Source organism: Nyctibius grandis, chromosome 12, assembly GCF_013368605.1.
Source record: "Nyctibius grandis isolate bNycGra1 chromosome 12, bNycGra1.pri, whole genome shotgun sequence".
Taxonomy (NCBI): domain Eukaryota; kingdom Metazoa; phylum Chordata; class Aves; order Nyctibiiformes; family Nyctibiidae; genus Nyctibius; species Nyctibius grandis.
Window position 1 is genome coordinate 13,617,130 of NC_090669.1, and position 26,875 is coordinate 13,644,004.

At 38.3% G+C, this 26,875-nt stretch overlaps 1 protein-coding gene across 1 annotated transcript in view; it reads right to left on the minus strand.

The window, feature by feature from the left end:
- Window positions 1-3,300: 3,300 nt before the first annotated feature.
- Window positions 3,301-26,875, minus strand: part of BEAN1 (brain expressed associated with NEDD4 1) — a 56,305-nt gene continuing 32,730 nt past the window's right edge. The window contains exons 4-6 of the mRNA XM_068411230.1: window positions 20,321-20,530; window positions 17,535-17,676; window positions 3,301-6,903 (exon numbers count right to left, since the gene is read on the minus strand). Of these exons, the coding sequence (XP_068267331.1) occupies window positions 6,555-6,903; window positions 17,535-17,676; window positions 20,321-20,530 (701 nt within the window). The 3' untranslated portion in view covers window positions 3,301-6,554. The remainder of the gene's footprint in view (window positions 6,904-17,534; window positions 17,677-20,320; window positions 20,531-26,875) is intronic.

A 26,875-nucleotide genomic window follows, 5' to 3' on the forward strand; every position in this document is an offset into this window, starting at 1 on the left:
TACTTTTGTAGAGTTTGTGTATGGATAATTGCTATATAAAAATTGCTGATCTAGCCAAGAGGGAAGGGGGGACAAATCCCCATACTACCACCACATGTTAAAATGAGGCCATCTGGCCATCTGCTGCAATGTCGGAGTTTCCTCCCCTACCATATGTGCATGCATACGCAGACAAGCTTGGCTGTGCTCTTAGTAGGGTGCCTGCAGGCAGCTCAGCTCTCTTCTTGCCATATGCAAAACTTTATTGACCCAAATGAGAGAGCTGGATTTCATGTTTCTGCACACCTGCTCCCATGGGGTGGGACTGGATTCTTTAAAAGTTTGTAGTTCTTCTTAACATAAAGAATAGCTGCACTACGTTAAAGCCTGGTGCATTTTAGTGGAATGATATGGAGAAACTTGCTTTGTTGCTGGTTCTTTTGAGTGTTTCACATTTTAGTGGAGCATATTTGCATAATATAGTAAATACAGAGTTGTCTCATCTATCCAGCTATCACTGCGTTGTTATTCTCTGAATTAGTTTTCTAGTACAGCCTCCAAGGATGGGATTTATTTTCTGTTTTTTTTGAAGGTCCTAGTACTTTAAAAGCCTGTTCTCTAAAAGGGAAGCTTAATCACTTCCCTGGCATGTGTGTGTGGTACCAATCCCATCACTGCCAACAGGGCAGAGTACTTGCCTGTGACCCAGGTGCCCAGACTTTTGTGTAATTGCAGTTCTCTGAGCTATGAGGTCTCCCATCTTGTTTCTCCTTCTTCAATGAGATTTTTAAATGTTTTGCAAAGAAGTTTTGCTTTTTTCTGGGTGTATTAATTTTGTTTATTACTGATTTCAGTCTCTTGCAGAAATACAAAATCCTGCTAGGAGCAAAGCTGTGACAAAATAATATTTACAGAGTTCTTTCACGGCTTTACTGTCATTTGAATTTAAATTTAAAAAAAAAAAGTCTCTCCATTGTGAATCTATTACGTTCATTTGGAGTGTAACCAAAGACAGAATCTATCAAAAAGATTTTTTTTTTTTTTTATTTTTTTAAAGACTACAGCAAGGCAAAAGCCTGGTCATTAGTCCTAGGAAAGAACAGGAATTCAGTAGAAAGGAATGGCCATTTCCAGCTGTGCATGCAACCTGTTGCTATTTCCCTAACACCCGGTGAATTGCATCAGGCTATATACCTGACTTTTTTTCATTGCAGTTGGGCTGATTTAGGCAGAGGAGGGTTATTGAAAAAATATGGATAGGAGATACAGGAGAACAGATAAGAGAATCAAGGCATTGGACCCAAACCATGAATGGACCACCATGGATGCTTCTCAGCTCCTTAAAGCTTTAATTTTGTTTGTGCCTCTGCTGGACATGGAAGCTATTTTGCTTGTTACTTTTTCTTGCTGTAATGAAGTGAGAATATATACGCATATGCACCTGTCTGAACTCCGAGCTGTGAATTTATGGTATGGTTATGAGTTCAGTAGCCAGTATTCAAGCATACATTACTGTGAGCTGAGGACAAGGGAAATGAATATGAACTTTGCTAGCTGAGAAGTTTTAATGCATGAGATGCTGTTGGGGATTCAGAAAACATGGATTTAGTTTCTGATCTATCTACAATTCCCACTTCACATGTAGCACATCACTTCAGTGGAGCTGGAGGTGCTTGGATATAATTGTGGTGATGAGTATTTTCACTGAAAGCTTTTTTGTTGTGACAACAGTATGGTGTTAGAAATCATGGGGTTCTCAGTGGGTCACTAATGTGGTCTGGGCTAAGAGAATCCTCTTTTCCCAGAGGGTACTGGCAGAACATCTAGGGTTTGGAGAGCTGCTAATATTAAGTGACAGAAGTACAACTGCCAATTCCCAGGCCATGAAGCAGCATCAGACACTGTCAGACAATGATAAAGAGAGGACATGGAGAACTCCACTAGAAGGAGAGCACTGAAACTTGGCCTTTCTGTTCCCGGTAACATGTGGAATCTTTCTCTCTACAATGTATAAAATACTAATTCTCCATGTCCCCTCAATTCTAATATCTCATTTTTATATGGCAATGGAGAGCAACTTTCTATTCTCTGTCATGCAAGACCAAGAAAAATAATAAACCGGCCTTTTAACTTTCTTGTTCCTTTTCTCTAGGCAGTCTGGTTTGTCAGCATCCTTGACTGGTAGAGCTTCAGCCTGGACTCGGTTTCCTAACAGAGCAGTAGTGAGTGGAGAGCTATTTTGAACGTTTTAATAACAACAGTGCTGTTTATATTCCCAGGCTCTTGTTTGTTTTTCTTCTTTTTTCCTAGTAGTATGACATTATTGGCTCATAGCTAGCCCGTATTTGTCTCAGTCTAATTCTTAGACATTCTCCTGCAGTCTAACAGGTCACTGTGTCATGCGTTTGTGAATTTGAGCCTACATTTCTCACGTGCAGGAATTGTATTTGTGTTCACTGAATTGCATCTTGTTCTTTCCAGGCTGTTTCTCCGTCTCTTCAAATCCCAGCCCTGCTCTCCTACATACTCCTGCTTCTCCTAGTTTAATGTAATTAACTGATTTTAATAGGTCCATCCTCTCTCAAAGCTCTGAAATTCAGCAACAGTCAGTATTTTCATTAGGACATAGGTGATCCCACCTGATGCATCCTTTCAAACTAACACAGAGCAATTGATAAATACTCTCTTGTATAATTATTATTTTAATTTACAGAGGCTGGCGGTTATAATTTTACATAGAGAGTATTTCCTTAATTTAAGGTGGGGAATGATTTGTCAGAGTGTACTACCAGAGGTCAGTTTGATGTGGTTTCCATTCAGGAAATACATTGTTACTCACCTGGCTGTGCTAAAAAAATTATGTTTGAATATTTCTGAGAAGATTGGCCTGTTATTTCCTGGCTTTTGCTCTTTTTCCTTGGCGGTATGTTGCTGTTTTCCAGTCTCTTGACCTTAGTAACTTTCAGAGGTCCCTATGAATGTGTTTGTGAGGGTTTCTAATGCTTCTTGTAATGCCTGAGAGTATTTCAAGGGTAACAATTTTCACTGCAGCAGTATAGCAGACTCTTCCCTTCTTGCCCTTGCTGAGCGGGGCTGATCCTGGCTGGCCACACACTGACTTGTTCCCCTGAGCAGGAGAGACCTGACTGCTCTGATGGCTGCTTATTCCTGTGATCTCTGACAAATGTAAAATCCAAATGTAAGTGGCTGAAGCACAATGTTGCTTAATCAACAGTTGCTTAGTTGCCTGATTAGCAGGAGGCTAAAGGCTGTGGGTAGTCCCAAAGTGATACCAATGCAATAAAAAGCACAGAAGCTACATCAAATACATATACGTTCTTTACTAAAAGTTTTGTGTAAAGATCAGTATACTAAAAATCGAAGCAAAAGAGATAACTACAGAAATACAGTATTGTTATCACATAGCAAGAAACAGCATGTCCAAACAATTTTTTTTTTCTGATATTAATCATGTAATAAATGAAAAGCCTGTGTTAAGCCTGTTTAGGACAGGCATTAAAATTATGCGAGAGTTTAGGATAAAATCTTATAGGAGGATATGAATTGCTTAAGAGGAGCATCAGGAGATGCTCTGTCAACTTTGCTGAGATTTATCTGGGATTTTAAATATTCTCCAAGAAATGAAAGCATGATCTTATTGCATCATTACAAGAAATGTCAACACTGTTCCAGTAGTAGCAGCGGAAGCTGTTGGAGCAGCTTTAGAGCTAAAACTTCTCTTTCTAGTATTGTCTGTTTGCAGAGGTATATAGGTTAGATTTATAAGCCTTTTTCCCCATAATTTTGTTGGATATCACCTAGTTAAAAAGACTAACAAGAGCAGAAAATTCTAAGCCACTCTTGCAAGTGATCGTGGTAAGGTATCACTGATGGTAGCATACTCTACTTTTAATTCACAGTTTGTTTTTTAAGGATATTTGTTTATAATGAATGACATAACCTATGCATTTAGTGGTAACTTAAAGAAGTGTATGTTTTGGTTGACTTCCATATCCATGTGACAAAGAAGCTGGCATTATTTTGATGGACAAGTCCCTCATTGTGAACTCCTGTAGTGTGGTAACTAGATGACTTGACTTTATAAAGTGGTATACCACAAGAGGGAGTAGATAGCTATTTGTAAGTAATGCTGCTACATACAATCCAGATAGCAATGCTAAGGACTGTCATCAAATGAAGAAAGACTGATTAGTTTTCTATAATCCTAGTAATGCATTTCTATCATGATGTAAAATACAAGTCTCCCATTTTCATCAGAGGCCTACTTAAAATTAGTTTATTTTTTAAACCACAGATAGTAAGTTAGCGGAAGGGCATGAAATTCCTGTCAGGTTAAAAGCCAAGCAGGTTGAAAGGACTTCCCAAAATGCACAGAAACTGTACGCATCTGTAACAGAGTAGAGGCTTGCCTGCCAGATGTGAAAAGCCCTCTGTGCTTTCAGGTTTGCATGTTACAGGTAAAAGTGAGACTCACCTTCAGGAAAAAAAAAAAAATCACATTTGCCCTCTAATATTTGTTTATTAGATTTCCCCTCCACCCCCCCCAATAGCAGCCTGAAGTAAGCAGGGTCTGGTCCCAGTGCCTTACCCTGTTCTAGGCAGGTCTCCAAGAGCTGCAGGAAGACACAGCTATGAAAGCGTGTCCTATTCTGCATAAATAAACTTCTGTGCTTTCCTTCGTTTTTTATTTCCTGCCAATAAAACTGGCTGGTACATTTCTATGTGGGTTTTCATTTCTGGCCCCTAATAGATAGTGTAGAGTTTTGTCTCTCTTATTGCAGGATACTTTGCATACCACAAAATCATTTACACTAGTACTTTATACAGAGAAATAGTTCTGTCTGTTAAAATACCAGTGTGAAATACAGCCTACATTCTGGCAATGCCTGCCAGCAGTTTTGCAACGCAAAATGTGAATTTTTGTTGTTTTGGTTATAGTATACCGAGAATATTGAAAATCTTGCTGAACTGCAAAAGAATTCTGTTATTGTAGCAAAATACATATTTACTGTCATCTACTTAGCAAAAAATGCATACTTACCTTATCTCATCATGTGCATATGACTCAGTAATGGTATAATTTATACAGCAGTAAGAACCATATAATTACTTCCTATCTAAGTATTAATTATAATTGTCAATCTTTGGAGTGTTGAATGATGATTACAGTTGAAAATTATTTAGTATTTACAGAAAATCTAAGTGAAATTTTAATAATTTGGATGATGCTTCCTTTTAAACACAGTTATATATTTACTATTCTGATTTTTACATATCCTTCAGTGGGGGTAGTAAACTGAAGTCCATTTTATCAGTGTAAAATTTTTTTTTCAGTGAAAATACTTCTAAGAGATTTAGTGGTGATGAGCCTCTGATAACTCTGCTAACTAGTACTGGTTGAAGATGTAGTTTAGTTCATGTGTGGAGACAGGGTGCTTCTGTACCATGCAAAATTAAACTCTCACATCTGCAGTTTACTTCTGCTGTTCCTGCTAGTGTGCATCTCCAACAAATGGAGATGAACAAAGGCTAGATTTGTGGGTAGCAAAATTTCAGTGAAAAGGATCATGCCTAATGAAAGAGGTTTCTGCACAAAGTGAGGCTCTCATTACTATGCATGCCAAGTCCAGCATCTATTATTTACATCACACTAATGCAATTACTAGAGGTCAAGGTCCCTTGTAATGCTACAGGCTCCTTACTGAAGAAGGAGACCAGTTAGTGCCTGAAAATGCAGTCATGCATGGGAATTGGCATGAAGCATCTTCTGGGATTCCAGGCACTGCCCTTCCCTTGCCTATAGCAAGTCGCCATGAAGGTCAGGCAGCTCCCAGGGCTGCACACAGCTGTAGTACAGCTTCCGTAGGTAAAGCCAATTGGTCTTTGGGGATACACTGCCACCTCTCCATCACTTGCAGCTGGTTTCTTTTGAGGAAGACTTACAGCCAGATTTGCAATGGTCTGGAAAGCCTGGTACTGGCCAGGCTTTCCAAAGGAAAAATGTGACTATCAAAAATATTATTCTCCTTTTTCTTTTGCTCCTATATGGTACTGACAGTCATGTTTTGCAGGCAGTATTCTGTCTCTGTCTACTGAAATACATATTTAGACAAAGAATTATTTAAAAATACTTTGTTGCCAAGACACTGAATGAAATGTACTAGTGACACCTACAAAGACAACAAAATGCTCTTCTTTTTCCTTCTGCTCTAAAACATGCAAAGTATCATAAAATCAACAAGGAGGCTTGACTGGATAACATGTATCTACATTAGGAGTGGCCGATTTCAATGTTTTTTGAAATGCTTCAAAAAGGTCAGATGCACTGCTTGTCACTGCTGCTCTTTTATGCTGTGTGATGTCATGGAACACTTTGAAGCACGAAGAGGGAAGGTTAGGTAAACTTTCAAAATTCACTGTAAAAAATAAAATCCCATTGCATCCCTGTTTAAAGATATAAAATAGGTAAAACTTTCAGAGGTTTTATTCCTCCATCTAAATGGTTTTGTTGGTCTGAGTTCTCCAGAAGAATTGAAGGAAAGAGCCACTTTTATTCACATGATTTGGTTCGGAAGGGTCTGATAGTCAGTGGAGGAATTTTTCAGTACTTCCATTGGAACAAGTGGGATGGGGATATTCTGTTCACACACCACCGTCTCATAAAGGGGAGCAGCCTCCAGAGTGAGAGACGACAAAGAGATGGATGAAATGGGCTGCTGCAAGTCCTGCAGCCTGACTGCGTAATTTGCAGCCTGTCCTGTAGTCCCAGATGCTGCTTCCTCTTCCAGGCTAATGTTTATAGATACTTCATTTCTTTGACAAGGGTCTGTAAGAGAATATGGTGGGGGATCATCTGTGGGAATATATATTTGTGTTGCTCCTGGCCCCACGCATTCATCGTAGCTGAAAGAAAAAAAGGATTTTTCATTAGATTCCTGTGAAAAATGCCGCAGTACATTATTTTCAGCATAACAGGGGCAGGTAAAGTGAGAAGAAAAGGATCATCTGGTGTTTTGTTCATTAGCCCACATTGTTACTTACCCTGCCATGTGAGACACTCGAGAGAGTAATACTTAAAAACACATCTCCAAATACCTAAAGGTAATTCTAGAGGTCTTGGTGAAAGTTCAGACCCCCTCCTCCTGCATGAAAGTAACATCTGTGGCAGCACTGTTCAGCTGAGGTGCCTGGGGATAAGCTCAGCTCCTTACAGCTGGTTATGCAGGAGTGGGAGGAATAACACTGCTGGCTCACACAAAGCTGTGCACGCCATAGGTGCAACACCATGGGGGTTCATTCCTGCTCTCAACTGCTTGCAAGTAGCTAAGTTAGAAAATGGCTGGGGAAAAAGGAAGCGGTGTTGCCTTTTTAGTTATGAAATAAGGTATAGAGAGCTTTAGGTGAAGTCTAAAGTGGAGTAGTGCATCAAATGCCGTCCTCCTGACTCAAAGGTCACTGGTGCTCAGCCAGCAGTTGCATGTGGTGGGTTCTCTGGGTTGCAGATCTGTGCTGGCAGGGGCAGCAGGATTTCTTGCTGAGGTGCAGAGCTGTGATGAATAATCTTGACAGACTCATGCTGGTCATTCTGAGACTCGGCAGACTCCCCGTCATATTCCTCCCAAAAAGGAGGAATGCAAGACAGACCGATTTGTGGGATTTCCGTGAGGAGCCAGCTCAGTTCTGTCTATGCCATCAAGCTAGAGCCAGGGGAAAGAATGACCTCCTCACTCCACTACTGTGCTCAGTGCTTGCCATCCTGGTGTGAGTGCAGACAGGCACCTTAGGTTGGAGCTTGGACTGCAAAGCCTAGGGAGGCCCACGAGGGGTAAATAATGAGCCTGGATAGATCAGCGTGTCTTTGTGGTTATGTTTTCCCATGTTCTGTGTTGCAGGAAGGAGATGGGAATGGACAGAGTGGACATGAGCAGGCTCCATGCGTTTGTACAGTGCTGTGCTGGCACTGACCAGCCCTCTTGAGCCTACAGGCTCTGCAGAGATTGCACCGTGGCCCTAAGGAGGGCTGAACCAGAACTGGTGAATCTGATCTGTTATCTGTGTGGTCCACTGTCTGGCTATCCTAGCATCACCTGTTTGTCCACAAACTAAAGCTGTCTTCACTTTTGCTATCAAACCAGCCCAGGTCTAATGGTCTGAAGGAAGGTTCTGTTTTCCTGGCTCACTGGCTGCAGGCAAAAGTGAGGAAGAGTTATAACATCATGATCTTAAATGTTGTACTTGCTTTGTTTGTGGCTGCCTTGTCTAACTGTTTCAGGATCATTTTAAATCCAATTCTGAAGAAGGGAATGTTTCCTGTAAAAAAAACCCTTTGCCTACTCAGTTATCCTGAAAAACAATTCTGCTGGAGCCAGACAAATTAAGAACCCATTTCTTCAACCACACTAACTGCAGAGCTATTAAGATCTAGGATATTTCCTAAAACTTAGGATATTTAGCATATGTCTTCCCAGTAGACTGCAGGCAGTCATTCTGCCCCCTGTAATTGCATTACTGCTAGGCTAAACCCAAGCTAATAAACCCTACTTGGATATTATAAGTGGCTTGCAGCAGGGCAGCTTGCATTGGTTAGAGTGAGCTCAAATCTACTGCAATCAACCATGGAGGCCCTGCCTTAGAAAAATACTTGGTTCTGCTGCACCCATTCACACCTTTCCCTCAGAGTGCTCCTGTTGATTTTGATGGCATTGTTCCTAGTCTGGGTGATGAAAGTGGTTTTCGGGGAAGGGAAAGGTAAGAAAGTGAAATCTTAACACTAGGTTATTAAATAACTCAAATATCCACAAGTGTTTTTATTTTTACCTCCCTTTTATCTTATTTTTATACTCATGAGGACAATGGTTTGAAATTCAGACCAGAAAATTTTGATTTCCTCATCAGAAAGAATAGTTGTCCTGCAGTGTGAGGTCTGCACCCTTCACATAACTTTTAGCTTTCTTGCTTTTTCCTTGCAAACAGCGCAAACTAGAATAGAATGAAGGAGCTGCTTTCTCATCAGCTAGTATGGAGACCTCGACACCAGAGGGGCCAAGAGGTACTATGTAACGATGGCTACCACTAAAAAGAACCAATGCATCCATAACAATCAGTAGTGACGATTCCTAATATTAAAATTATACCGTTACATGCAAGTCACTTAAGTATAGTAACTAATGCTGTTGATTTCATCTGAGGTGGAAGCTGTAAAGCTGTGGTTTCAACATGAGCCAATGTCCACGTCATTGAAAGGAAATGTCCCTTCCCCTGTTGCATATTCCCACTGTGTTTCTTGCACTATTTCCTTCGAACAATGAGCCCCAATCTGGAGTTAAATAGGCAAAAAGGTTGGTGGTTTTTTTTTGGTGTGTGTGTTTTGTTTTTTTTTTTTCTGGGCTGGATTTCTACTGATTTAGCTGCCTGAGTTGGAAGCTCACAGCGTCATAGTCAGATGGGCATCAGTGCAACACAAGGGAAACAGAAGTATAAGAGATGGAGGAAGTGGGGCAGGTCTTAGACCACAGCTCACAGGCAGAACTTCTTAGCCATATCATAGAAGTGCAACCTCAGTAACTGCTAAGGGAATGACACCTACATATATATACACACACACACATACACATATACACATATATGTTTTGCACCTGAAAATGCAAGAGCATGGAGCTTGCATGACTTAAGTGGAAAACCTTGCTAGTCTTTTGCAAAAAATACAATGATGGTTATGTTTTATCTGAGAGATTCAGTTCTGTGAAGTTATTGTACATGTAAAAAGTAGCTGATGCTTGAAGTTCAGTACAGCTGTCACAGGAAAATCCTTTTAGACAAGGAAGCAAATACTTTTGAAAAGTATTATGTTACCATAACTTAATAATGGACCAAAGGAACTTGTTACACTGCATCTTATGCATATCATGCATCTCTGAAAAAAATCCTTGGTTAGAGTGAATTCACTTTAATCCATTTATTTTTTAAAAATTATATTATCTTAAGGTTCAGTGTATCTTACAGGCAGTCATTAGAAGGAAGGGGTTACTGACCATGAAATGTGCTGTTGTCTACTTTTTTTTTTTTGGCCTTGTTTCTCATCAGAGTAACTTCATTGTCATTGAAGACTACGCTACCGAGTTTTTAAGGGATAATTATACTAGGAAAGGCAAGGAAGGCTGATGTCTGTTAACATAATCTTACTGCATGTAAATGTGATCTGCAAAGAGAAGAATGTTGCTTAAAAGATACAGCAGCTCTTCAAGCTGACCTTGTTGGCTCAGAATGTTGGGAGGGGCGGAAATAACTTCATGAATTTGTCAGGTCTCATTGCAATAAGTATTAGGATAGGTTTGTTGCTAAGGAAACCCAAAAGAGCTTATTTAACTAGCTGTCATTCATAAATTATGACCTACTCTCTCGGGAAAGAAGAAGGGTCTACTTACAGAATTTTTTAAGATGCAAACAATAGCTAGTGAAAAAGAGGCAAAGCTGAGGAATGAAGAATTCTTTGTGAAATAGATGTCTTTTTGTTTACTTCATTCATTTGTTATATGTTATGACTCTACTAAAATTGCTCCTGTTGCATTGTTTCCATTTTGCTGATGACCTACAGTCTTCTTTTAATAATGGTAAACAGAATCACTAAATCTGGAAAATACATGTGCTGACGGGTTTAAGCTATGATGAAAACAACACAAAGGATGTTTATATGATGTTGTTACTTAATAAAGAAAAGCTGAAATTACAACAAATATACTGTAACTCTAGAAGGAGGATCAAAGGAAAAAATGATGTGTTTGACCATGTAAGTTGTTCAGCTGATGATGCTATCTCTGATCATGCAATCAACTAACAGCTGGGTTTGTAGGACAGCAGCTTGGAAATCTGTTAGTGTTTCCTTTGAGATGTTTTTTCTTAGAATACATGTATTCTTTGGTGATGTGTAACTACCACGAGGAAATGTATCATTTTTTGACACAACTGCTCTTATAGTGACATATGTAATGAGACAGGATATATTTCTAGGTTTATTTTTGATACTGATGGTTTCCATTTGAGATACTAGGTGCAGCTGCTAACTACATTTTGACTTCTCTTTTGCATGCTTTGTCAGTGATTTATTAAGCATTAGTTTAATATTTTCATATAATAGCAATCCATTCCATGTTACTGATTATCTCAGTCTTTCACTTAATTTAATTCTTGAACAGTGACTTAGAATGAAGAGCCAAAACATCTTTATTAAAAAAGAAACACCCCAAACTGTTAGGGTCTGGTAATTAGGAGAATGATGGCGCAAGAATAAGCAAATGTAGTTAAGTGGCACCTCCTCCTCTGCCATTTCAGTTGTCCTAGCTATTGTGTTCGTATGAAATCAAAATCCATCTGTCTCTGGGCCTGGGTAATATTGCATGAGAATTTTTTACTATGACTGATCCCAAATTACAGCGGGTGAGGGGGTGAGTAGCAAACATGTAACACCCAGAAATAACAGCCCACAGTGTCAGCCAAGCTGGGGTCCTGAAGGAATGATCCAGTGCTCCATAAAATCACTGGAGTATTTTCTGGGAATGTTTTGTCACATATGTTTGAAATGGGGCTATTTAAACTAGGGGGAGACTCCTCTTAAAAGTACTATGGAGAAACCTCTCTCTCTTTATTAGCTGTAGAGCAATGCTGATCTCCTAACTTAATTGACTTTTAAGCTCCCAGAGGTGTGGTAAATGCACCGCCAAGGTACCTGCCTGATCTTGGAGTAGGTAACCATGAACAAATAGCACTGTTATTTTCTATTTTAATGTTTTTAAATAGTAGAAAATGTAACCCAAGATAATGCTCAAGGAAACATCTAAGGCTTAAGTAACTTAACCCTTGAGGAGACAGGAAACCTAGAATTATTTTTTTCTGCTTTTTTTTCTGTTCATAGTTATTTCTGGAATTTCCCATTCCCTGCAACTACAATAGGACTACTTGTGCTAATGCGCACTAAAAATCTGGATCTTTATTCTGCACAATGTGATAAGATAATCTTGAGGAAGTTGTGACTCTCTGATGAATAAATACTCCAGATGAAAAATGAAATTAAATGTAAACAGTTTTTTCATGAGAACATATACCAGATAGCATTTGAAACTGATATAATAACAGTTTCAATGTAATTGTGCAGCTTTAAACAATTAAAATAAATGTTTTAAATAAAACAAGTCATTCTACGATGAAGATTTTGTATCATACATTTCAGCCTGGCGTTAATTTTATATATAATAAGAACCACTGGATCAGAAGCAGTGTTTAGTCTCTGGATTTGTGTAACCATTATACAGTAAATGACAGTGAAGCTACGGGCACTGGTTGAGTAATAATAATCAGTTAAGATAAATTTATTTCAGAATAATCTCTTGTAGCCTCCTAAGCCATGGAGTTAATCCACAAACAGGGTTCTAAAGAACAACACCAATTGTTGCACATCAGCAGGAATGCTTAGGACCTGCTAATATTTGAAGAATACTGTTATATTTTTTACTTTACTGACTGAAAATCTCAATGAGGGTATTGAAGTGACATCTGAACTTAACCACAAATGTCCATCTTATGCTTTGCCAACTGTCATTGTAATGTGCCAAAGCTACTTACCTTGCATGCTTGCAGGAAAAGTGGCCTTGGCAAAGGAATATAGCACAACACAGCAAGATTTTATGTTAGTTTCCTGCAAGCCTAATTCTCTCTTTCAAGAAAATCTAGGAAGCTGGTTCAAGCCACCTTCCCTCTGAAACAACTAACTTGCTTCCTCAGAAGTGGGGGATGGAAAAGAATGTCTTAGAAGAGAAAGTACCTTAAGTAGTTTTTTGTTGTGTTTTTTTTTTGTTTTCACATTTAGAGGGAAATTAGGGTCTGTCTTTAAGACATGAGCATCTCCTTTTGCCACTTTCAAGTAATTTTTAAATGGATTTGCCCATTTAAACAATGCAGACTGAACATGGGTATTAAGAGTACTGGAATTTATCATATCTAAACAAGACAATTTTCTCTAGAATTTATCCTATATAGATTAGGCGAGATGACCAGATGAGGTGGAGTGGGCACACTTAAAATAAACAAACAAAAAAACCTGCAGTGTGTTCTAATGTGAATACTAGGATAATGGGTGACTAACAGGTTTTTATCATAGTGTGCCCTGCAGGACACATTTCAATGTGAAATATAGAGAGGACTTTTGTGGCTTGCATTTAAACTATTCCTGAAGCTAAATCCCTCCATCTTGCTCAAGAGTCATTCCTCAGTGATGTTCTGTATTAGACAGTTATGAGTCACACATGAAAAAGGCGACAACCTTGGTTGCCTAAAGCTCTGTACATACCGCTAATATCCAATCACTAAGGAGTGAAAAAGCACTTAGTCGAGTAGGGTGAAATGCAATTCCTCAGGCCAAAAGGGGAAAAGTTGATAAAATTCCTTTCATGCAGGGAACCTCAAATCTCCTCATTGTTAGGGTTTTAGAGACTCTCATCAAGAAAATGCAATTGCTTTTAATTTACTTGGTCCTTGACTGGTACTGTACTTCAAGCCATTTAAAACATGGAAGCTGAAATTATTTTTAAAACAGCTTTCTTATTACGTATCTATAAAAAGATAATTAGGAAAGCTCACTGTAAGGGTGTGTGTTACAATGGACTCTGGGCACAGTGAACATGAGCACGAGCTCGTGATTTCTGTCTATAAAGGTATTATCCATACAGTGTCAGCAGCATGTGTTTGGGATATGTAAAATGACAACTACAGCCATCTTGATCAAAATCCAGAAGACTCTTCATTAAAGGTCTGCTGCCTGTCATATAACTCCAAATAATACTCTTGATTTTTAAAATTTTATTCTTCTTAAAAGTTTAAAGATACTAGAAATTCAATTAGATTATTTTACTTATATTATCACAGTGAATGTTGAACAAATTGGCAAATATTGGATTTACAGGCTTTCCAGTATTTCTTTCAAAGTCATATTTACTATGATAACAGTTAAGCTGTGGCAGGGAGATTGTTCTTATATTTTGTCCTGGTTGAATTTGTTCAAGTTTCCTAATTTGGGGGCAGAAGAATTCTGTGGTTTAGAATTGTTGCTAGATCACCTGGATCATCTTTCTCAGATGACTGAAGTTTCTTAGAAACAAATACTTTGCCATCTGTGGTAACACAGACTATGAAACATTAACTTAGCTTCCAGCACTGCTACAAGTATCTGTATGTGCTAGAAATAGGCTCCAAAATACAGACCTCTCATATCTTAAAATTGCTTAGTTCATACCCACTGTATTTTGTTTTTATATTTCCCTTCTGCACCTCATGTAAAATCAACCTGACAGATGCTAACACAGATCTGAGATTCATTATAAAGTCATTAATTATCCTAAACGGATGGTTATGGATAGGAGCACTGTATATTTTGGGCTGTCAAGACAAATTGACCAAATGGCTTTTCTGGAACCACCCTGCAACTATGGCAGGCTAATGACAAAACTCAGCGCGTGGTATTCCTTTAAATCTAAAGTAAAATCTAATGTAAGAAAGTGGTTAGTGGAAGTGTCTATGGTGATAATCAAATTGAGCCTCAAATGAAATTTGTGATTTAGATATCTAAGCAATTAAATTATTAACATCCCAAGGCATTTTTCACAAATTAATTTCCCAATTAAAGTTTTTACATAAATAGTATTTTGTATTGGACTTTCAACTGGAGAGTCGAGAGCAGGCAGTCCTGAACTGTTAGCTCTCCCTCAGCCACAGAAATGGGTACTCTTAACTCTGTTTCATCAGCCTTCCCCTAAAATTCCTTTTCTGCTCATTTCATGGTTTAAAACCCAACTGTAAAACCTAATGAAAACATTTTAGACTGATTATAATCACCCCCTTGGCCAAATAGAGGTGTCATGCTTTCTACTGAAATAATTTCAGAAGGTATGGTTTTAACAGAAATGGTATGTTCAAGAATACCCAGCCCCGCAGCACCTAGTACGCAGTGATGTAATGCTGTTGCCTCTTGCAGGCTGTATTAGAACAATGTCGTTAAACAAAGCTAATGCCTCTGTGTCTGCTTGTGGCACCAGGACACTAGTTTTCTCTCACTGAATTCTTTCACATCAAATATGTGTTCAGAGTTATTTGCCAATGCAGTTGCTTTCCTTGCTGCTCTTCATTTCTGTTCTGTTTATGCTACAGTTGCCTTATTAGCTTTTGGGCATGCTAGTTTAGCTTTAAATTACATCTTGCACTTCATGAATTGGAAGGAGGAATTGCATTAATTTAGCCAGTGCTACATTTCGGTAAACCTACTCTTCAAAACGTTATCATATGTAACAAGATTGATCCCAGAAAATTAATATTTTAAATGCATAAGGTCAAGCATGTCTTGTTTATGCTTCCAAATAATCTCCATGCTCTACTAATGAGAAAAAATATCCTTTAGCGTTATGCCATGGAGGAGAGTGTAAAGGTAGCTATACAGAAATTTTTCAGGCTCTTACATAATGCAATGTATTCATACAATGCTTATCAACCAGTGCTTTCCTGAACAGAAAGTTACAATGGACTACATAATGTATTAATAGTAAGTTTAAATGTCTCTCTATGTAGCTTTGCTTTCAGCCATCTGCTAAGCTCTACTTTTCCAGAAGTCTTCTCCAAGTTGTGTTGTTATAAACTTAATAAGATTTTGATGATTTGCCAAAGCTACTGTTTCTAAAATATTTAACTATGGTAGGAGTGAGAAAACAGCAACCCCATTAACAATAATCTCTACTTTTGACCTGTGCTGCAGAACTGCAATTAATGTCAGATCTTGGGCCCTCAGGGATGCAGTGCACTCAGCCCAAGATTCCCTTCTGGGCTCATGTATCTCCTTTCAAACAGAGAACTCCATAGAGATGGAAAACCCTTCTTTGGGCCAGTTTCAAACTGGAAATGGAGGCAATCTTTGGTATAATCTTAGGACACCCGTCTGCTAAAGAAATATGTTCTTAGAGCTTGTTCACATGAGTCTGAGCTTGTTCTCAGAAATCTGGCCAACTGCTCACTCAAGTTGTTGCTTGGGTGTTAGCTGGCTGGCTTTTCTTAATAAAGACTCGTGGGCATGGGCTCAAAAACCAGTCTAAATTTTTAAGTGGATTTATATGAAGTTCTGCAAATTTAGATGCCAGGCTCAGAATAATTTTTCACATGTGAGCTTTCTCCTAAAATATTTACACCACCTCTAGAAGCCCATTTGTTATATAGTATGACTTCATAATACATAAAGGGTTGCTTGTAGAACATGCATAGAATAGAAAAAGCGAAGTTCTATGTATTGTATGTTCATACTACTGACTTGCTCTATATTGCATATGTATACAAGCAGTCAGAAAAGGGCTGGTCTTGAGTATATCAGTTTAATTCAAAACAGTCTGCTTAAAAGGAGGAAAAGGTAAAAAAAAAAAAAGGAGGAGGGGGGCATGGCTGTTCAACCATTATTTGCTGTTTGTAAGATACAGCACTGCAGAAAGCCTGAAGTGATGTTCTGTTTAAAACGATTTCTGTTGGTTCATTGGAGGGAGTAACTGAATTTCTTCATTTATTAACTGCAAGGTGCATGAGGCACACAGAGGAGATACAGATGGCCTGAAATCTGACTCTTGTTGCTCGTGATGGCCAGTCTTGAATCCTGTGAATGCAGGCACACAAATGCGGAAGATGCTGCTACATAATTTCTGGAATAACTGTCTTTGCAAGGAGTCTTTTCTGGCAATGTTTCCTCCCCAGGCAATTAGAACTGCCTGGTATTTGAGGGATACTCTGCTCCAACGATGCTACTACAATCCAGGCAACTATGTCTCTCCAAAGCAGGTTTGGGTTTAACAGCTAAAATCGTAGTCATCCTGCTTCACAGATTACTGATATAAAATGAACGATGCCAAACAATTTTTTCCCTATCCTAAATTAGGAGGTTAAGTACAATTACTAGGTACGTCAGAAGAGTATGTTTTCTTTCAGTTCTGCTTTCTGATAGAACACTGGGGTTAAGACAAGTGAGACTTGCTGAAAAAACACAGAAAGGTTTAAAGGTTTCTTGCACTTCTCCTGCCCTCCCTGCCCCGCCTTTTGTTTTTTGTGTTTACTGTGATTGGAACAGTCTCAAGGTCAGTATTAAATGTAACTTGAAAGTTCTTGAAAAAAAGTATATATTTTTCTCCTGGAAGTGAAACTTTGACTTGTAAAATAATTTCTTTCAAAGAAAGATGTTCATCAGTAATTTTACTTGTGTGTTTCATTAGTATGCCACCAATATGATAAATTTTAATGTGAATATTAGTAAATAAGAATTGGCTGTACACATGCCTTTATTTAGTAAAGATATATCCTATTAAGGAAAGCTTGAACTTATACTCAAACTAAACAAAGTCTGTCTGTATTTAGAGTTTGTGTGACCTGCATTTTTGTAGTGGGTATAGATCTAGCAGTTTTATTTTCTTCTTTAACAGGCTTTGTAAGTGCAGGACTGTAACACTCAAACTTAGAAAAGTACTTACCGTGGAGGTGAATCGGGATACATGACGTTGACCTGAGAAAGTGTGTCCAGATAGGAACCAAAATCAAAGGCTGGGGGAAACTCCTCCATGCAGGTGGATCTCAGCTCTCCAAAAGAGCCACCATAAGAGAAGCCATCTGGAGCTAGAAAACAAGCAATTAATACTTGCTGCTCTTTTCCTCCATGGTGGGTTCTCTGAGACAGTATCACTGTTTGTAACACTGCCATAAATCAGAAAATAAAACCTATCTGTGGCAGAGGAATTACTGGTATTCTGGAACAATCAGGTTGCACGGGACATTTCTATTCCTTTAAGACCAGGTTAGCATCATCTGTAGATGAACCATAGTGTTGCAGGCTGTGGTACCAGGAGTATACATTTAGTGCTGCCCTACAAGCTGCAAGTGTCTAAAAGCTTTTCTTGTGCCTCAAAGGTTGAAATGGAGTGTCAGTTCTGCTGCATGCAGCTTCAAACATTAGCAGGATTGCTGAAGTTCCCGGGAGCTGCATACATTGAAACCTTGCCAATTCTGTGAAGGTTTTTAAAAGGAGGCTTAGGTGTTTGATTGTAGGTATGTGTCTTACAAAAATGCTGTTCTCAATAAAAACACTCATGAAAAGGGGAAAAAATGGAAAATAGTAGAGAAAATCATCCTGATGCCTGGTCCAGGGCTTTCTTAATGCTTTCACGCAAGAGCTTCATATCTCCAGAAATACTGAGATGTTAGTGCTATTTTCTGTCTTCGAGGACAGTTAGCTAATGCTCAGCCTTCCAGGGTAAATTTCCCTAAGAATGTCCCAAATTGTGGAAATATACAGCAACCTCCAGTCTCCTTCTGCTGCCCTGCAACTGACTTCCAAATAAAGTGATCCCTCCTTTTCACTCACGCATTAAAATAGTACCTGGAGAGAAGGGCCAGCTTCTAAAGTGACATCCAAGTAGTGTCTCTCTCGACAGAGGGTGAAGGGGAGGACTCACTTGAACTGCCTGTTCCTCCTTCTGGCATTTTTCACCTCTGCCAGTTTATTCTCGAGGAATTTACCAGGACCAATACAGTCGATCATGTACTGTGCTTTCCTTTTGCTTGCTAAGGGAAGGAAGCCAACTTTGCAGTGGCTCCCGCTGCTCCCATGCTGGCCAGTGGAAGCATGCTGAGATATTAGGATGGCGTAAAATATTCACTTAGGTAGACTGGCACAATTTAGTTTAAGATTATTCTTTTGAATTTATCTGAAAATATCACTATGCTTTTCTTTTTCCATTCTCTAGCATTGTTATTTCTAACACAGTTTGAAAATTGCCCTTTATGTTTTCGCCTGGCTTCAGGGTTTTTAAAGGAGCTGAAATTAACAAGGCAGTAGATTTAAATGTAGTGATTGAATCTTAATGGTCAGTATTTTATCATGCCAAAATATTGCTGTTCATGGGTAAAACAGTAACTCCAATTCGGGTTTAACTATTTAATCCCAAATTTAGCTGCTGAAAAGTAGGAAAAAGTGAAGTTACAATAATAGTCGACATTAGGTTTTTGAATTTCTTTTTTTTTTTCCCTTTTTTCCTCCATACATTGCCATGGGAGTTTGTGTTTCACTTCTTTTGAAGTCTAAAATTTACTCCCAAAACACAGACGTTATTCACTTATCTGGATAAATCTTTCTGGAAAAGACAAAAATAATTATTCCTGGCTCCAGGTGGACACTGATCCTAGGAAATGTGTTTCTTTTAGATATGAAAATTCCTGCTCCAAATAATTAAATGAGGTCCAGTTGACTTCAGTGGATACTTGATTTACCTTAGTGAAATCAAGATTTGAGACAATGCATTTTTATGTGGCTAATATCATCTTTTCTATATAAAGAAAAAAATCTCAACAATGTGCAAAGAACTGTGCTCTCATAACAAACTGCAGATACAGTAGCCTAACCACAGGTGTCAAAAACTGTTGATGTTCCACTCGATTCATTAATCCATTTATCATTTGAATTTTTACTATCTGGAGACTTACAAAGTAACTTTTTGTAACTGTTTTTTCCTTAAATACACAAATAATCTGATTCTGTCATTTCCTTGACAAAGTGGCTTTTAAATTCTGGTCAGCAAACCCAATATTGACCAAAAATATAATTCTACAATTAACTCCTTCATATTCCCAAAACTTTTTAAAGTACAGGGGATTTTTGTTGGGGGTTAGGGAGATAGGAATTGGCACTTTTTTTGATAGCAAACCAGTCTCTTTAATGATTATGACAATTGTAGTGACATTGATGTCATCAATGACATCATTAATGATGATTACAGTTGCAATGACATTTTGATGCCCTGTTGTTCTGTTTATATGTAGTTATTAACTTTTGTGGTCAGAAAAGATGTAATTGCCCAGTCACTGTTGTAGGTTGGTCCACGCTGCAGAAATGAAGATTCCTGGCTTTCCAACAAATAGAAATTACATTATATGGTATACCAAGGCTATAATGGGCTATGAAAAGAAACTGTCAGGAGTCTAGCAACGGAGAAGAAATCTTATACTGTAGCAAGGGAAAATAAGCTGTTTAAGAAATGCTGTCGGCATTGGCCTTGTTTATGTTAACCATTAACTATGGAGCTTGTACTGTGTGAGTTCAGTGCCAGCACAAAGATGCTGTTAAACTACAAAGCTGCTTGTGACCTACTCATCCTATTTTAAAATTATGTTTTTATCCCTTGTACAGCGGACAGATGCTTTTGTTGCCCATAGCACCAGATATTAATAAAGTTAAGCATTAACTTGATATAACTAGCTATCTTACCATAAACAGCATCTCTCCTCAGATGTGGGTGTCTTAACCGTCCGTCCTTTCGCAGGCTGCCAACAATGATTGTAACACAGGATAGAAATAGCACAAGCCCAATCACTACTCCAGCCACCAGAAGGGGTGAAACAAGTAAACTGGTGTCATTTCCATTTTCACCGTAGCTGGGGAATTCGCTGGCTGGGCTGCTCTGGTTCAAGTGAACTTCTGTACATGGAGAGAGAAAGAACGTGTCAGTTGTGAAAAGATATATTTACAAAGTGTGGTTATACAGATGCCAAAACTAAGGCCTTTCAAAACCCTCAGAGACAGCCTGAGACAGATACATTGTACAAATTCATGCTCTTATGGACAACCTATTTATTAGACTGGTTTCTGGAGCTGTTAGTAAGTGACTCTGGGGGAGTCACTTGGCAGTTGTTTCCCTGTTACTGGGAAATATCCTGCTGGAGTCAATGATGTATGTGGCATAATGGTAATTTTGAGTTCTTTAGTCCAGGCTTTCCTAGTGTTTGAACTGGCTACACGCCTGGCGGAGAGGTTGGGTTTGGTGCAGTCATTCTCATTTCATCCTCCCTAGTTTGGCCTGATACTGTGTAAGGAAGGAGCTGTTTGGGCAGGCAGACCTCACCTTAAAACGGTGTGGAAGTATTGTGGTGCAGTGGGTACACCCTGTGCTTCACCAGGTGACCACAGACTGAGCTGAGCTCTGGCTGGCTTGTGCGCCTTTGTTCCAGGCAAGCAGTTCTACACAGCAACATTACTACTCTTACTTCCACCCCATTTTGGTTTTTCAGTTGAAATGCACCCATACTATACTTGGCAAAAACGATAACTGCTTTCCTCTGTGTTTAAAAAACAAAACAAAACAAAACAAACCCAACAAACAACTCTCTAGATGTATTATTTAAGTAATAAACCTCCTTGAGGGAGAGAAATGGAAAATGCAAGGATATCCCAAACTATGAAAAGTCAGAATAACTCCAGTAATTTATTCCCGAGTCAAATATACTTTTGAGACAAGCTAAAGAGAGAGTATAAAAAGTTAAATGCTAAGTTTCCTCTAGAGAAGCAACCAGTGACGTATGATTATATGTGAATTAATTGCCCATAGATGTACTTATGGAGGATTGTACTGCTAATGGACGAGAGGTAAATGTTAGAAATTATGGGATAAAGGGTTCAGGATTTCAGCAGATAGAATCCCTGCTTAAGTAAAAGGCTCTGTATGTTTATTTGTGGACAAAAGTTTGGACATGCAGTAAAGGTAACCAAATTTGGGTCTAGGCCTTGAAAACAAGTTTCAATAAGCACCCATTTTCCTATCCTTAATCGACAGCTTATTAAAAAACAAAGAAACAAACATACCTCCCCTAATTAAAAAGAAATCTCCCATTAGCTGCCCAGGATCAGACTATATACTGAGTAAACCAGGATTTTATTGATGCAAGAAATGATTGGAGATGTATATATACCAAGACTCTTAAATATGCATGGATATATTTTTATATCTGGCTATATGCCAGTTGAACAGATAAATAATTTGTTCCCTACAGAAACTAAGGCTAAGAAAATTTTGCTATTTTGAATGTTTTGTAAAGTGAATCTATGCTTTTGAAAGTGTAAGCACTTTTTACACGGATAGATGTTAGCAGATGATTTTGAGCAATGTTTTTCCCCACTCTTTGCCTTTGGGATCTACCATTTAGGGTCTTGCAGTCACAAAAAGTTAAAAAGAAGATGATGGCTTCACACCAATGTATGTTATCATTGGCTAACACTTGACATTGAGAGAGCTGACTGGAAATATAAAAAACCTTGGGAATTAGCATGTAGTAGGTTTTTGTTAATTTTTTAGAAGCACTTGACTGTTGGCTGAGAATCTTTATGAGCAATTAAGATAGACGGCCAAGAAATATGCTGAGCTTTTACAAAGCATTTTATGTCAAAAGAGAAAACTGAATTTTCTGAAAATTAAACTGTTTCTGTAGCATTAAATCAAAGGGGTATGGCAAACTATCCTACTTTTAATACTCTTAGCGCAAAGACTTTTTGGGTATGGGATATATGTTTGAGGGGTAGATTCCGCTGATTTACGACCATTGTGCTAGAACAAGACTTCCTCAAAGAGTACAAAATTCTAATTGTGTTTCTTATTTGTACATTTTTTTTTTTAAACTATCTTTGCTGGTAATGCATCCAACAAGCGTGTACTCCCTCTGGCTTTCCATGGCCTTGTTTATTCAGATTTTTGCAAATTGTGTCTTTGAAAGATGCAAATATCACAGCAGTGCCAGTTAGTTTAAATCACAATTGCAGGGAACTGACACCTGAATTGAAAGTATTGGTGCATAATTTATTGGTAATTTCAGCTGACTTGCAAAGATAAAACGGAAGAATCAACTTTGTTGCCGTCTTGATGAGAACATGAGCCTGGAGTGTGAGGATGCTCCATGCAATATCAGGCTTGTGGTCTTCAAACTCATGTCAAGTAGTACTGAAACTGGAGTTGGTGATAAGCTTCCTGTCAGGTTCAGCGGGAAAGAAAAGAGGCCACAGTGAGTGCTTTCGGATCTGTTGAAACTTGGACAACTTCTAAGTGATCCTCTTAACGGGAAGGGACTGTCTAAAGAAAAGAAGAGTAGACTAGATTTTTTTTTTTTTTTCTTTTTTGTTGTGTATTGTTTAGCTATGGAAGCCAGCTGGTATCTTAACACATTGACTACTTTGGAGATTCTTGTAGTGCCACCCAGTGTGAGCACTAATATTTGCTCCTATTTTGCTTGATAGGAATTTAACAGGTTAGCAGTGACTTTAAATAGAAAGTACTCTCATACTCTCCACTTGTACTTGAGGTGTTATTTTTTATTTCAAGACAGCCCACTTATCTAGGACATTCTCAGGGCTTCCTTAGCTGTTTCAAATCTTGTCTATTTTATCTTGTTTCTCACCATCATGAATCTTTCTCTTTTTTTTATGCTCTTAATCTAATTGAACCCAGTCTCTGGTAAAGACAAGATACATTGCAATATTGCTCGTTAGAAGGAACGAATAACTCCCCATAGCCTAGCTCCTAAAACAATATGCAGTTGATAAACTTCTCTTATGGTATTATTTTCAATTTGACACTGCGAGTCTAGTCCTCCAGACTTTACAGACTGACTTACTACTATGGGAATTGCTCAAGTGACTAATAACTACAGAATGAGACACTATGTTAATATAAATTCTTTTGTTTTTGAATTTTTTGGGGGCAAAAGACATTTACATTACTTTTGGCAAAGGAACATCTTATAAATTTTTTTCCTCTTATCCAAATGCATCTTCTTTTGATAAACTGTACATTTCTGTATACAAAAATGCTATGTTTTTTTCATTCAGAATAGAAGTATCTGGAAATTTATGTAAAGCCCATAAATATAACAGCAATAGCAGAGTGCTAACTTTTTTTTTTGAGGTAAGTTGTATTTTTTCCATGAAACTGCAACTTGTAAACAATACATGCATAAATATGAATACTTTATATCTAATCCTCTAAGTATGAATTATATTGGAGGCACAAACCATTGCTTTTATCCAGTGATGGGAGTTGTGTAACTAACCAGACATGGCACAAATTGAACATGCTGGCTGTTGCAGCTGTGAATACAATGCATGGGGCACATATGGCTGAGTGAACACTTAATTTAGAGTGAGAGTACTAGTGGAAAATTGCCTACACTATCCGTTCAGTGTTAGACAATAAATTATCCATCTGCAAAATCCCTTAAATATCACATCATATTATTTTACCCAGTTCTGCATCTCAACAGACCCACTTGTAACTGCATGTAACTGAAGGGGGTGTAGTACAATTCGACTTTTTTGGTGTATGTTGTGCTATTTCTCCTTCTCATTAACCTGTCTTTGAAGGGACACTTCTAACGCCTTTCTAACTTGGCAGTAAGGAATGTTGAAGTTCCAGTTGGGGCAGAGCCTGTCAGAGTGAAATGTCTTGGTGTGCAGACGTGTCATGGGAGCATAGTTCATCACAGATATAGCCCTTTATTAGGAGTGGCTTCTCTCTTCTTCACTGGCTTTTACCTGCTTGTATCCCAGATGAGGCAGAAGGGAAGCACTACATATAAATGAAAATCACTTCTCTCCATACTGAAATAGTTGTGGGTTTTTTGTTTGGTTGTGTTGTTTGTTTTTTTTTTTCTGAAGGCACATCAGCTCTGGTGAAGCCACAGTGGTGTCTGTAATTGATAGGGTTTTCTTTGTTCCCTTTAAAAAATCAGAGATGATTTTAAGGCTGGATCTTACTACGATAATGAAATCTCTTCCCCTGGTTTAAAAAAATCTATCATCTTAATAAAGATGATAGTTCATGTTATCACTAGTGGAGAGGATGAGACATGGAGTGGTTTTGTTTCCGAGGCTGAAATGTGCATGAACAGCTCATAAAGAAGTGCTGATGTGTTGTACTGGGAGGATTCCGTGTGCAGAATCACACACCTCTACGTTCCTGCCAGCCTCAGTTAAGCCTTGCCTGAGGACAGAATGGGCTTAGTGATTACTTGCTAAACTAGAGCCATACTATTTGTATGGCGAAAGGAATTTTCAGTTCTGGAGGCCCAGGAGCATATTTAATTCTATCGCACTGCTTGCCTCTGCTACTTATAGCCTAAGGGCCAGTGACGTGTTGTCCTCCTGTTCTGGATGCTTTTCTGATTTGCACACATAAAATTAAACTGCCTCTTAAGCTACAATTGATATTCAATAATAACCGTATAGGGATTGCTTTAAATGTTTACCTTAATGTGGCTGGTAAAGGGCATTGTATGGTGTACATATTCATAGATTACAGAATGGTTGATCTAGTTTAGCTCATGTATATTGCAGGTCAAACTATTTTATCCACTTACTGCTTATGAGAGCCCATTAAGTTGTGCTTGATGGTAGATTATCTTCTGGAATGGTACTTAGTAGTTATTTGGCAAAGTTGATGAATACATAAATTTTTGCTGTTAGTTGCTGCAACTGTGACATTTAAACAGTTCCCAAAACCAGATTATATTCATTATTATTTTTAAATTTGAGGTTAAAATCCTTCTATACACATGGTTAACTAGTCTTGCCTGACTATTGCTACTGTGGGAAATACTTCAGCATAATCCAAACCCATATGAATGCCATTAGCCAGGCAGGACCCATACATTTAGACTAAGTTTCTCTGAAGCTCACATTGCCTCTTTGATCTTTCTCACTGCACATGTATGTTCTAATAATAATTAAAACTTTTCACTGATTAATAGTAAAAAATCAAAACCTTATTCAGAACATGAGACTCTGTGGTAGGGACATTTCAGTTTTATCTGACGCACTCAGCTTAAAGTGAATTTGGAGCATATTTACAGGTACAAAAGCCGCCCATGACCTTGAGAAGATCATCCAAGGCAGAAAGGGTGGCCTTTCCTCTGAGATATCTAACTCTGCCTTTTTATCATGTCTGCTGGCTATCAGATAATGACTTTTCTCTTCTTGCATTGACATCCTTATTATAGAGCCAGAATGAATAAGATTGGATCACCAGCAGCCTGCAAATTGAGAATGTCAGAAGCAAAGAGAAGGAGGCTGCATAAGGGCTCAGAAAATAAATCTTTTCAGATGCTGTAGTTTTAGGGTATTATGTTGATGTCACAGCAGCATGTATAGGTGCTGTTTCAAATTAACAGGAAAAATCTTCCAATTTTCAGATCCATGGTCTATTTTATCAAGATGATAAATATCACTGCAGTGAAACAAATCACTCTGGAAGTGTAACAGCCCACTTTGTGATGGACAATAAATTTCTTCACCTGTTTTCTCATATCCAAGCAACTTTGAACTAATACAATTTTATAAGCAGGACCTGAACCTATTATTTTTCTCAGAAACTCTACATTAGGGCTTGGAAATAAGTATGATGAGAATCCTATTTTACCCATTAAAGTAAAGTTACCTTCAGAAGCTTAGATCCGACTTAGGTTGGTAGTGACTTGACTGGGGCAAAAGCAATAGTTTTTTTTTATTTTGAGAAACTCTGGTATTTTGGCACATAAGCTTCTCTTATAGAATTTGGAAAAAAATGTACCAATATAATAATTTTTATTCTGAGAGGGAGGAAAGGTTTGAAAAATTGCAATTGGCAAATAATTCTATATTTTAGCTCAGCAGTCTCTCTGCTTGAACTGTGATCTAGATGTCTCACATCTTCTTTTTAGGAGGCTGAGCTCTGTATGAACTGCATCTAATGTGACCTAAAGAGGTAGCTATAGGGTAGATGACAGCTCATGGAAGGTGTAGCCCAGACAGGAAACCTCATCTATATTGGGGGAAAAAAACCCAAAAAGCCAAAGCTTTCCACTGAAAAGTTCCATTCTTTACAAACTTTACTTTCTACCTCCACAGAGAAAATGAGATGGCAGTGATGAAATTCTTGCTAGCTCTAACAGTAACAACTGGCGAGCAGCTGACTTGTGTTCTGTTGCCTGCTAGATGCATTTATGAATCTGTAAATCAGCTATCCAC